Consider the following 14193-nt stretch of genomic DNA (forward strand, 5'->3'; position numbering starts at 1 on the left):
TTAGAATCTTGAGCGTAGTAAGGGACTCAAAAGCGCACGAGATGTAAATAACTTTGATCTCGTGTAGTACACAATTTTTTTCACGTCGGTAGTGAGAACATATTTGGAAGGTAAAAATACAACCTGAAATTTTTTAATTCGTTCATCACTATTGCACTCATGTTTTCAGAAGGTATTCTAACACATAAGTTTAAAAACCGCAATAAAACAAAACGAAAGAAATTTCAATAAAATAATACGAAAATAATGAAATAACGAACATCAATTGACAGTTCAATCGACAACATTTTTTTGTAAAACTTTGTAAGATACGGTCCGAATTACGGATACTACTTTTGTCAACTATAGGAGTGATCGTTAAAAGTAAAATTATATACTTTGCGTAACAATTACGTAAATTATTATAAGTTCATTGTTTTGATTGTATAATAAAATACGTAAAATATGGTCTTTTTAGTTAATTTTAAACTTTTATTTCATGAATTAATTATTACGAATGAAGAATCGTAGGGTGTTTTGGAACAATGCGGCGAGGGTTAAACAAATTTTACCTCCGAGTGAACCACTACATTTTGCACTACACCGACGCGAGGAAAATACTAACTATGAAATACCAAAAAAAAACTATATATATACCGAACGAATCAAATCCAAATGAACTTAATTAAAAATTTATCACCCAAAATCATCATTTAAAAGTAAATTGTACCAGCTAACATAAGGAAACGACTAAAAATGTGCATATGATTACTTTGCCTCATATGTGTTTGAATGAGTTTTTGAATAATCATGAGGGCGTTTACCAGTTGGTGTGGTGAAAAATATCATCCCGTTTTGTATGCGCTAGCAACTGATACGTTTGAAGTCGGTGCCAAGTCTAACTACACCAGGGTTCGCATTCGGGTTGACAGCGTGTTGACGCTTTTAAGATTTGGCTTTTATTTTATTTTATCCTTTTTGTTATCAGTTAAATTTTTTTAAAAGATTAAATCTTAATTCTTATGCACCTAGCTACTTCAACGTATAATAATAACTAATACCCGAACTCATTTGACGACAGACGACTAATATTGTTACCAGAGTAAGTGAAAGATTCCAAAATTGAACTCGGCTCGAGAAGTGGAATCTTGAGCGTTGCGAGGACACAAGGCATGAGGATTAAACAAACTTTGCCTTCGAGTGAAACACAACATTTTTCACCACACCAACGCGAGGAAAATGCTAACTATGAAATACCAAAAAAATAAAACCAAATCTAATCCAAATCCAGGGTTTGAGTGTAAATGTTACAAGTTTTAGAATGTTTTTGTTGTTTGTGTACTATGTTATTAATAACTTACATACCAAACTTCAGCTTTCTAGGACTTCTGGAAGTACCCTAAAAATGTTGATGATCATCAGTGAGTGAGTGACTGAGTCAATGATGAAATCGGGGTTTTTTTTAGATATAAATGAAACCTAAAGTATACATAAAGTATAACACTATTCACATCATATCTCGAGAATTTTGTTTAAATATCTGGTTTAATCCAAACCCAAGTTCATAAAACCAGCCAAGAGCATGTCGGGCCATGCTCAGTGTATAGGGTCCTGTAGTTACCTTTTAGTCACAGTAGGCTAAACGAGACTCATTAGTATAATATAGTAAATTGTTAATCAAGGGATAAAATGTGCCATTCACTCGAGTTAAACACTCTACTTTTCATGTCGAATGCGAGAAAACCAAATAAGACAAGGCAAATTTTCTTTTTTTTTAATACCACGACGATGGCAAACCAGCATACTGCCCCCCTGATGGTAAGCAGTCACCGCAGCCTATGGAAGCCTGCAATTCCAGGTTGTTTTCCTTAGGACTACTTGCAATCGGCAACTTCGCATGTCTGATATACACACAAAGCGAAAAATATTTAAATAGGGTTGTTTCCATCTACAAATCTTAGGGCAGAATTGTATCCCAATAAATTCTTTTGGATTATAAGAACATGTTAAACTACTTTTAGGGGACCTGTAATGAATGACGTCACAACTCTCGGATTGACACTGTTGACAGTTAGACGATAAACAACAAATGACAAATGTCAGTTGACAGTTCGTATCTTCTACGTGTGTATGTAGTTATGTGTCAAACCGTAAACTGTGACGTCACACAATTTTCAAAGAGCGTTTTGGGCGCGAAAGCATCTGTCAAAATATATTTTGTTAATTTATCATATTTAAAGCCATTTTTAGTATAAAAGTTGAATTTTAGGGCAACTTTTAGTTAATATAGAACGTAATACAAGCGTTTCAAAAAATTGGAAACAACCCTATTGCAATATTTATTTTAGCAAACTGCAGTAATTTTTAAATGTTTTTTTTCACTAATTGAACAGCAGCGGGACTGCCTCTTACTTTTTCGTCCTTAAACTGTCCAATAGTGGCAATAGTCAACGGAATTACACATACAGCCAATGATCCTGTTTTAGAGAATTTAATTAAATAACAATTGGATGAGTGAATTTAAGGAATATATAAATAAAATAAAATTTTCATAAATCGACGTGGGCAATGTTGGCAAAAACCTGTACCCCTAGTGTAAATTTATTCGATAGCGAAACGTGACGTACGCGTTAGCGTTAAGTCTCATTTTGTAAGGGATTTTGAGTTTCCAAAACGTGCCGCATGGCGCGCTGTTTCTAAATCCCATACAAAATTAGACTTAACGCAAACGCGTACGTGACGTCTCGCTATCGAATAAATTTACACTAGAGGTTCTGAGATAACTTTACCAACCATCAAAATTGCCAAAACAGTTAGTTGAATGATATAAACATATATTTATTTCTGAGTAGGCAATAATTAAATGACAGATTTGAATAGCTTTTTTTTGAGTATTTTTTTAAAGCGGGCAAGCAGTTTAACGGTAACAATTGAAATGTATAAAAAAAATAATGAAATGTATGATATCGCAGATTAAAGATAAGTACTTAAACTAATTGTAATAAGGTTTTAAGTCATTGTACCACGAAGTCCGGGAACGGGAAGGACCGCATTTAGTAGATTATGCACTAAATGAATACATGACTGAAATATCATACGGTACGTTTTGTTTTATTATTATTATAAATGCAAAATTTTACAGCTTAGTAAAGTACAAAAGTAATTGCAATCATGCAATGTATACACTAGGTACACTTATACAACTAAAATATTGTAATAAATTAATGTATGACTATTTTTTCCGGGATCTCTCTCCGTGCTCACAAATGCTGCTAGATGAATCTAGGGTAGCCTGTGCGCCGTGTAAAGAGTTCATAATGTATATTGGTACTACCCAATTTTACCAATGAAACTTATCTTTCAGCAATAGAGTTCAACATCGTATAAATAGTGAGAACCTAATTATAAGCCGATAGTATTATAAAAGGATCGAACGATGTTGCAATGCGCCGCTGTATGGAGTCTACCGCGAACCATGATTTTCTAAAATCCTCTACTTCTATCTCCGTAACTCTAATGAAAGAGATAGACAAAGCTTGATGTTCCGAAGTGCGCAGTTAACTAGTATAGGTCAGCACTTGTGGTGCTGGCCGTCCGTGCAACAGAACTCCTTGCCGGCTGAGAAGTTGGTGGGAGTCCAGTCACCGCCGCAGTTCTTGATGAAAAGAAACGCTTTCTCACGGTGCACGTCGCGCTCCACCGCGCCGCAGATAACGGGGCCCGCTCGAGGGAGGTACTTGAGAATCTGAACGTGAATTAAGGATTACGATTAATTCATAGATGAATTATACTTACCGAATCGTTTAGAATCACTCAGTTAATGAGCAGGTTAGGTACTATAAAGGTCGTCCTGTTTTTCAAAGGGATAATATATTTTAAAGTGATTACAGAAAATATATTGGAAAATCAAAAATAGTCAATTGTACAAGAAGCAAGTAAAGCTGAATTTGATACTAATGTAGAATCTTAAACGTAGCGAGAGACTCAAAGGGTAATCGCCCGCGTAGCCAACACGAGGAGACATTAGTGGACAATTTTCCATACAAACGTTCTCGACATTTTCCTGTCTGGATTTTGGCCCTAGATATTTCTTATATAAGTTCAATATTACCAGTATCTGTGTCTGTGCGTTTAATTTTTTTTGATATTCTTGTTTTTATAAGAAATAGGTTGAAGTATCAAACAGCGCTAAAAATGGCCAAATGAATGCCGACGCCTAGCATACAATATCGGCACCAATTAACGTATAAATATAAACTGTCAGGTCAGAGTGGTCAGACACAGATAATTTCTTTCTCATTCCGTTTCCAAAATTTGATTAGGATTGGTAAGTTTTGGAGGACGAAAATGCCGAGGAAGAAACCTCCATTTCTGAGATGTTTACTCGGGAATTTTTGTCTGAGCTGCAGTTGTCCTTATCGCACAAATTTTAGGAGTCCTCCCCGTCAGCGCGACGGAGATAAATATGTACCTAAAATTATCAAATCTGAAAGGGGGCTCAGCTGATATATCCTCTAAACGCTCCGTAGCGTAGCGTAGTCATCTCTCTCTATCACTCTTCCGTATAAGTGCGACAGTGACGGTTCGTTCGCTACGAAGCGTTAACGATTGGCATGTTGGCTATGCGGGCGGGTGCTAAAATTAATAAAGTACTTAGTTTAATTATTATGTATTATTATTTTCATGAATATAAGTATTTATTTAAATGTATATATGTACCTACATTAATTGAGGCATTGTTAAAATTTATTATACGTTCCTACTTCGTTACCAAAATAGTCAATAATTAATTTAAATAAATACATATTTGGAGATAATCTTACACAGATCGAGCTAGCCCCATCCTAAGCAAAGCTTGTACTATGGGTACCAGATGACGATATTGTACAAACTTATATAGAAAAATACATTCTTAGATATATAGAAAACATCCCACGAAGAAATGTTCGTGATAAACATACAAATGAATGCCCTCACCGGGATTAGAACCATGAATCCCGGTAAGGGCAAAAGTTTGTCTGGCAATATAACGTCACTAGGTTAGCAACAGCTAGATTAGCAAAGATCAATAAATAATCAGGACTATCTATGTTATAATTTTAATACAAAAGCACGACACTCACCGCGTGCCGGTACACATCACCTTTGTAAAGTGCAGTAAACCCTATACAGTAACGCCATATTTTTCACGAGTCTCATATCTCATACCCACAACACATTTGACGTTTGTTCCTATTTGCGCAATCGTTTGCGATATTATGGAAACTGAGGGAACACGAACTTGAGAACGATCGACTGATGGCTTCAAAAGACGAGATCACGACATATAAAATGACTGTAATGTGATTGATAGTCTGTATTTAAATCATTTCCATCCTTCCGCCCCGTAATCATTCCTCAGAGACCCCAAAAGCTCTAACACTGAATCTTAGAGCCTAGATATGTAATGTAGGACTTCCTAAAAGCGTCGTATAGTTGGAATTGCTACTCACCACGTCCAGGCACTTGCTGATGCAATGCTTGAAGCCCGCGGAGCCGCAAGGCAGGCTGGGCGCGTCGGTGTCGTAGGTGACGACGGGCTCGCCCTGCGGAGGTCCACGCGGCCTGCTCCGCCGCCCCTCCTTGATGCCCACTTGCTGGGACATGAACACGCCGCATTGACATGGCTCTACCTGCTCGTCACAGAATGTGATGTTATTAACTTATATCAACTTCACTTGTAACTAACAAATTATGACCTTGCAAGTTATTTTAAACCTTCTCAAAGCCGCATGGATCTTAAACTTTTCCAAGTGTATATTTGAATAAACTTATTTTTGATAAGTTTTGCCCAACAATGCGAAGACATCGAAAAACAAGGCTGGATTTGGAATTTCCGAATTAAATTAAAAATACGGCCAGAAATATTTTTTTCAATGGCTGTTGTCTGTTAAGCGTAGGAGGGCAATAAAAGGCTGCGGCCGTTGTTTCTTACCCCATCAGCGTCGTCATTATAGTCGACATCCTCGAGGGACTTAGCGCTCTCGAAATCTTCCCGCTTGGCCTTCCGCCGCGCCTCGGCGCTCGCCACCAGACACAGGCCCCCCAACACAGCTAGCCACCAGTTGCCGCACATTGCGCTTTTGGCTACTATGTTTTTCCTGGAAGAAAAGCATATAAATTATATTGTTGGGATTCCACCAGTGTGCGGCATTAGTGTACATTTGATGGACTCACGCGCATAACCATGAACAAAATGTGCGCGCACTATCTGGCAATGGTCGTGCACAATCGCGACCACGATGGACTCCCTCCGGACCGCACACACGCTGTTCACGTACTCAATTGTGCTTCGCTGCCAAAAGCGAAAACATTTATTTGTTCGCCAACATTTATTGATTTCAATTTATATAACGGTAATTTTTCTATGATATTCCATTTCGGGAGAAAACGGTTTCCACTAACTAATCTTAACAAATCACTTTGATTTTGAGGTCAATCGCTTCAATTCATTTGTATTACTTATAATCCTTAAGACTAAATATTAACTTTAGATCAATAATATTGGATCTTTTAATATAATTCTTCTGCATTACTTGACATTATTTCAAAATTGACTGTAGCCTTTTCAATTATTGCAATGTAAATTAGACGAATTCTAAAATCATAGAATTTATACAAGCTAGAGAAACTGATCCAGAACTGTGGGATACGAGTCATTCTCATTATTAAAGATAATATAATAGGATAGGATATTAAAAAGATGATAATAAATAGGAATAAAAAGCATGACGCATCTCAAGAGTTGGCTGAAATGTTAATGATGACTCGACCTAAGTAATAGTAATTGGAAGATTATTTTGGCCCAGAAGAAGGTAGCTAGTTCATAATCATCGGGCTCTGATATCAGGCTATCAGATATATTTTTTATTTATCATATTTTATTTTTAGCTGAACTTGTTCGTGTACAAATACTACAAATGTGCTCCACTGTCGTTTATAAAAGTTACATAAGTATAGTTTCGTCGGTGGAGACGGATGCGCAACTCAGTGCGTGCACTATTTGAGCTCTGCACTAAATTTTCATAAACAAATTAAAAAAGGGACATGAACATTTGTACTTATAATAAGTCCAGACACTTCATTGAGAATAAGTTTACAACTTCCGTATGACTTATCTGCGGACCTGGCTAAGACATCGTAGCATTCGTAGCCCACGAACAGATAGACCAATTTTTATCTAGATTTTATTTTTATCTGTTTGGTAAAAGATAGTTTGCAGATCATCAGCTATCTTCTATTTGATGAAGGGATTTGAGCAACTTTCCACATATCAAGTCGATTCTAAATATCAACACCGATGGCATTACGTATTGATACTACATAAGATAGGTTACACCAGCGGCATTGCAAGAACATAGTAACCTTGCATGACGCTGACACCTCATACCTATCTGCACAACTTGTTACCTATTTAGAACGAAGGAATCGTCCTTGTGCTCATTGCGATGGTCTTAATACGTTACCTAGAGACAGATCACGAGGGTATGGTCTGCGTTATACCGGCTTTTTGCCACTGCTCATGGGAGCCTGCGATCCGCTTGGTCTAATGCCGAAGAAACAGCACGTACGGTACAGCACATATAATTCTAAATTTAATTTTCCAATTAAGGCTTGTTTGAGCTGTCTTGTATATTATTCTCTAGGTACTGCTTACTAACAGAAAATTTTGATCAAATTAAATTCACTCATTTATCGAGGATTCCTCAATCATCTGATTACAATAAAGTAAATGAATAAATGTAACCAACACGTACCTCGGCTAACACTTGTCACAACCACTGTCTTGAATTTTACATTACTGTTCAATGGATCGTCGAGAACTCGTTACTCACTTCTTGGGTTTTCTAGGACTTATAAGCATGTGCGGGGAGCCATATCTCCGGAGCAAATACGATAAAAAACTGCTATTTCAGCGTCCTAGTGCGCAAAACGTGCGTGCGCGAGATGCCGATTTCACGTAAGTACGTGATCCGAAGATAATCGGTTGTAGACACTTATTGATACAAAAACGCGATTGTCAGCAAATTCCCGTCACGTGTCACGTGTACCGTCAAGTACCTATTTCAACTGACTCATTTTATTTTATATGGGGTTCCATGGGTTACCTCAGGGAAAAAACGGCCATTTTTAACAAATCCTTATAATGTAAAAAATAAAATATTTCATTCAAACTTTTCATTGTATCAAAGATACACATTTTACAAACAATTTCTGAATTTTTGTAAAAAAATAATACAAACTTGGACATTGTGACGTCATTTTCGGCGACCCCTCGAAAAAGAGACGCGTCCACGTGTTGGCAACAGAACGCATAACTGAGTCATCCAAAGTAAAAAAAAAACTGTTTTAGTTAAGACCATAAACTATAACGTTCACGAAAGAAAAAAGTGAAAACTGGATTTTGGCAGACCTTTTGACAAAAAAAAAAATTTCGGTGAAAATTTCTCTGCATTTTTTTTAAATAGTTGTAGTCGAAAATAAAAATCCTACGTCAGAGTCATTTTGAATTGTATCTTGAAGACCTGTGTAAAATCTCATGATTATCGGTTGAATACCTAGTTCTCGAGAAAACTTGCCAACCGACTTTGAATACAGTTTCGATAAAAACGCGACTTAGTCGCGGGGCGCTAATGCAAGTTGACTTTAAGAGCAACTTACCCAAGCTCTAGCTCCTAAAATTGACTTAAACGATTTAGGACAATGTTCTAGACGTATCGGACAATTTAATGAAATAAAATAAAATCTATTTTTGAAAACCCTGAAACCTATGTATTATTGTGCCGTTCTCGACTATACCCATGTAAACCCTTAAGAGACCTAGCCTCATTGATATGACGGCAAATATGTTACCAATGTCTACTTGGGGTCGACAACGCTAGAATCACCTTAAAAAAAATTAAGATGATTTAAATCCCTATATATATATATATATATATATATATATATATATATATTGTACATGGTTTAATCCTTACATAAAACAAAAGCATGTATTGGTATTGCCAAAATTGCAACTGTATGTGTTTTACTAAACCTAGTCGTTGGATGGCAGTCAAAAATTTGCGTGTCACTGAAAAGTACCCTAATATTGAAGGGTATTAGCTGAAGTGCAGACTTTTCGGATAACTAAATGCTGGTGATAAAATACCGATCTAATATGACATGACGAATGTGACACTGATTTTTACTTCCTTTTGTACAGTATATTTTTCACTATTCAGCAGAGTATTCGCGTCTAACGACAATCCCAAAAAAAACAAGTAAGTAGTAAACAAAGGCGCGATCTAAATGTTCAAACTAATTATATTACGTTTTGATCAGTATAAAACAAGCTTTCAAATCGTGGCAAACTTTTTTTATTAAAAGCTTCGCTTGTATTTACATTTTATCAGTTAAAACCTTAATACATGCATATAATAAAATATCTGCCTAATTTCGGACGTACATTACAGCCCTTTGGTCGAAATTTAGGATTTACGGACCGCATCGCCTACGTGACGTGTAATATAACACCTTTTACGAGCAAGTGTGATAAAAATATACATAGGTATAGATGTGTCAATCAGACCTGTACGGCTACGTCGGCTACCACCAGTTCGACACTGACATATTCGCAGCGTGTGCTAGCGAATATGTTACTTACTTTCTATGCATCTCGCTTGTACTTGTATATTAGAGCGAGCTAGATATATAAAAGTACGTTACGCAGACGTAACGCAATCATTTGACAGTATGCCACTACTAAGACAGTCGGGGTAAAGCTATTAGGCTAAAGTACGACTGTAAGGAGTGGCTCAGAAAAAAAGTAGCAGCTCATTATGTGGATTTTTTCATTTTATTTAGTGATAATTATTAAGTAGCGCATTTTTGTAGTAATAAAAGGGCGAATTGAAGTGCTCGCCTTTTATATTACATGTCTCCTAAGACTTTTTGAACAGCGTCTTCTGAGATAATTTATGAGGTATTTCTCATAAACATATTTTTTTCTTTAAGTTTGATAAGCTACTTAATACATTAATAAATTGTCTTATGTTCTATATTACATTTTTTTTATTTGACTTCACTTTGAGATACATGGAATTTCCATTTTTGTGTATTTGCGATTTTTACAGAAATATGTGTCCCATAGAAACACCTCTGTCAGAGGTTAGATTGGAGAGACTTCCTGACTAACGAAGATCAACTCCAGTTTATTGGTATAATTTACTCGTAAGATGATATTCCTATTATAAAAGCATACAACTAGTTATGAAAATTGAAATTTAAGTGTGGCATTGTGGAAAACGGCAGGTGAAGATTGTCAAATTGTGTTGTACAAAATAGTGAAAACTCAAACAATCTGATATTTCTCTATATGATTTTATTGTTATTATATAGTATTTTATCTACAGATTGCTGAAAAAAATAAACTGCTTCATATTTAGCAAAAGTATATATATATATTAGAAAATTCACTGCCACTGTTTTACTGAACCACTCCTTACGTAGCTATGCAACTATGCATAAAACAAATGTCCCACTGCATTCGAAAACTCATTCTATTGTTTACATAAATTATATTTGGGAATAATTAAATAATCAGCCGTTTTGAAAACTAATCTCCAAACACTTGCCATTAAATCATTTGGACCGCATACAACAAGTTTGCTTATTCATTGTAGTCATTGGAATGGTACTAACCAAAACTACTATTATTATTTTATGTAAACATTTGCATGCTTAACCAGCAAAATATGTCATTGCACACAAATATGTTTCGTATACCACCTTGTTGTACCATATTTTTTGCAAATAACTAATTTTCTATTTCTAAATCGAGCTATCGATAAAAGAAATCGAGCTACAACTCTTGTTCAGCGAATAATTCAATAGTTGAGCTGCAATATTGTTATTTGGTCAGCTAGATTAAAAAATTGGTTCGTAGAAAAAACATGTCCCTAAGCAGTTTAATTGAGAGGTATACATATTAAAATAATGGTAATCTGATACACTCGGCGTCACGGAAATCGCACACCCACCTATTTTTGTTTCAAGCGAATATAGCCAGGGCCGGATTTAGGGGAGGGCAACCGGGGCTACAGCCCTGGGGCCTCCACAGAAGAAGGGCCCCCACAATAGACTTCTGAAAATTTACCATTAAATTTGGAAAATAATTTTGGGCCAGGGGGCCTCCACTCCTTTATTGCCCGAGGCCTCCCGACCTCTAAATCCGGCATTGAATATAGCTATTATCATATGAATTTATACCTAACAATATTAATATCATTTCAAAGCATAATTAATAAGCTTTAAAACATGAATAAAGCATTTTTGGAAAAAAAAATCATGAAATTATGGCGTTCTGAAAGAACACCTAGAATACGCGTTGTAAGTGTCGCGTTGCGTTACCTTGGATAGGTATAAAAGGATGAGTAAAAATGAAATATGGGTCATGCGGTATCCGAAGTTAACAGAGGTCACACCGGAACAGCTGGAAACAGAAAACACCCTAAGAAAATGGATACCAAGGAAGCAGTAGCCCTGGTGGAATCAGGAATGACGCAGTCTGCTGTTGCTCGGCAGCTCAACATAAGCCGTTTCAGAGTTCTCCGAGCAGTTCATCGATTCCAGAGGACTGGAAACTTCACCAGGAAGCCTGGATCCCGAGGACAACGCTGCACTTCCGAGAAAGACGACCGCTTTATTGTGTCGGCGTCGTTTCTCCAACGCTGTCCAGCTGCAGCAGCAGCTACGAGCAGTTCGGAGAACGGTCGTGAACGTCTCTACAGTAAGGAGGAGGTTGCGGGAGAAGAAAATCATGCCCCATAGAGCGGCTACGGGTCACAAATTGAAGGCAGAGCATAGGCGAATCCGACGTGAGTTTGCTCGCGGACACAAGGATTGGACGGTCGATCAATGGAAGACTGTTCTCTTCTCCGATGAGACCAGGGTGTGTCTTTTCTGCAACGATAAGCGCAGAAAAGTGTACAGAAGGCAAGGGAAACGTTATTCACAAGCCTGTTTTGAAGAAACCGTCGGATACTGAGGAGGATCCTGCATGTTCTGGGGTGGTATTTCCGTCGCCGGTAAAACCGAGCTCGTTTGTTTCCCGCACTGATGGTGGTCGAGGCCAGGGATCCATGACTGCTCATCGGTACATCACAGAGATCCTGGAGGACCATGTGGTTCCATACGCCGAATTTGTCGGTCCTGGATTCACATTCATGCAGGATAACGCTCGCTCCCACACAGCATTGATTGTTCGGGACTACCTTGATCAGGTTGGGATCACCGCTATGCAGTGTTCAGCAAGGAGTCCAGATCTGAATCCCATAGAACATCTTTGGGGTCAGCTAAAACGGAAGGTGCGGTCACGTGATCCTGCACCCGCGACCCTGGAACAGCTTCGAGGTGCCGTCATTGAGGAGTGGGATGCTATTCCTCAAGAGCACATCGTGCATCGTGACTCTCGTGAAGTCCTTGAAGGCTCGCATGGAGGCAGTAATTAGGGCCAAAGGAGGCAACACTAGGTTTTAAGTTTAGTTTTAAGCATTTCTATTCCAATATTTGTTGATTTGATTGTGTTTTAATTTGTTGATTTTTTCATGAATATACCATTTTTATTTCTTATTAAAAAATATGCATTTTTAGGGTTCCGTACCCAAAGGGTAAAACGGGAACCTATTACTAAGACTCCGCTGTCCGTCCGTCCGTCTGTCATCAGGCTGTATCTCATGAACCGTGATAGCTAGACAGTTGAAATTTTCACAGATGATGTATTTCTGTTGCCGCTATAACAACAAATACTAAAAAGTACCTACGGAACCCTCGGTGGGCGAGCCCGACTCGCACTTGCCCGTTTTTTTTACTCTTTAGTAACTTTTGCATTGTTTTTAAATTAAGGGTTAAATTCTCTTTAAAATGAACCCATAAGGTTTATAACGGCTGGAAACAAAAATCCGTGGGTATGCGATTTCTGTGATGCCGAGTGTATATAACAAGGTGGCTAACGTTTGATTTGAAAAATCGGCAGAGTTGCAGTCGGAACGAAATCAGCCCACGTGACACGATACCACGCCACCAGGCACCATCCTTAAGGTCACCAAAACGTCAAGGTCATCTGAAACCGCATCAGAGCACTCCACTGTCCACTTGGTCTTGTCTGCCCCCAGAGAACAATTTCAAAAATGGAGGCGCGGAGGAAGGGCAGCCCTCGCTCGCTGTAGTCACCGTGATTCGTCACGCGAGGGCGGAAGGGCTGCTCTTCCGCAGCGCCAGAGCTACCCAGATCCAACAACTTCACCCCGCCGCAGTAGCGTCTTAGCCCTCTCACCCTTCACCATACGGTCAATATTGTAAATATTTACCCCTGAACACACCCCAACAAAATGAAGGGTTCCGTTATATGACGTATTAAAAAAAACTACTTACTAGATCTAGAAGTTTGCCACATTACCATAATGTACATCATATATTTTCTTTAGTTTTATCATTCTCTTATTTTAGAAGTTACAGGGGGGGGGGGGGGCACATTTTACCACTTTGGAAGTGTCTCTCGCGCAAACTATTCAGTTTAGAAAAAAATTATATTAGAAACCTCAATCATTTTTGAAGACCTATCCATAGACACCCCACACGTATGGGTTTATTGAAAAAAAAAATTTGAAATTCAGTTCTAAGTATGGGAAACCCCCATTTATTGTTCTTTTTCCATTTTTGTGTGAAAATCTTACTGCGGTTCACAGAATACATCTACTTACCAAGTTTCAACAGTATAGTTCTGATAGTTTCGGAAAAAAGTGGCTGTGACATAAACGGACAGACTGACATGACGAATCTATAGTGGGGTTTTTAGGTGCACTCAATGTATGGGAACCAATATTTTTCTCATTAAAGCATGAGACTTGGCACACTTGTTACTAAGGTGGACCAGAGTCGAAAACGCCCGGGAGGCAGCGGGAGACACCCCTCTAGGGGGGAGGGGGAGGGGGTGAAGTTTTCCTACGCCGCGCGCACTGTTGGTCGTTATAACTACTAAACTATAGCTACTAGGGCAAGTGTGGTATCATTTTCGGATAAACAAAAGATGGTCAATCATTTACTAAAACAAAAAAAACACCTTTACATAGAAAAAAAAATGAAATACGGCCCAAAATCTAAAATCTTTTGAGTAAAAAAAATCTTTCAAGGTCA

At 37.9% G+C, this 14193-nt stretch overlaps 1 protein-coding gene across 1 annotated transcript; it reads right to left on the reverse strand.

The window, feature by feature from the left end:
• Window positions 1–2454: 2454 nt before the first annotated feature.
• Window positions 2455–7969, reverse strand: LOC133520280 (follicle cell protein 3C-1). Its single transcript, XM_061854654.1, has 4 exons — window positions 7776–7969; window positions 5954–6119; window positions 5472–5651; window positions 2455–3724 (listed from the first exon to the last, which is right to left on the reverse strand). Exons 2-4 carry the CDS (start codon window positions 6092–6094, stop codon window positions 3551–3553), a joined length of 495 nt encoding a protein of 164 aa, XP_061710638.1. The 5' UTR covers window positions 6095–6119; window positions 7776–7969; the 3' UTR covers window positions 2455–3550.
• Window positions 7970–14193: the final 6224 nt, after the last annotated feature.

Source organism: Cydia pomonella, chromosome 1, assembly GCF_033807575.1.
Source record: "Cydia pomonella isolate Wapato2018A chromosome 1, ilCydPomo1, whole genome shotgun sequence".
NCBI classification, from domain to species: Eukaryota; Metazoa; Arthropoda; class Insecta; order Lepidoptera; family Tortricidae; genus Cydia; species Cydia pomonella.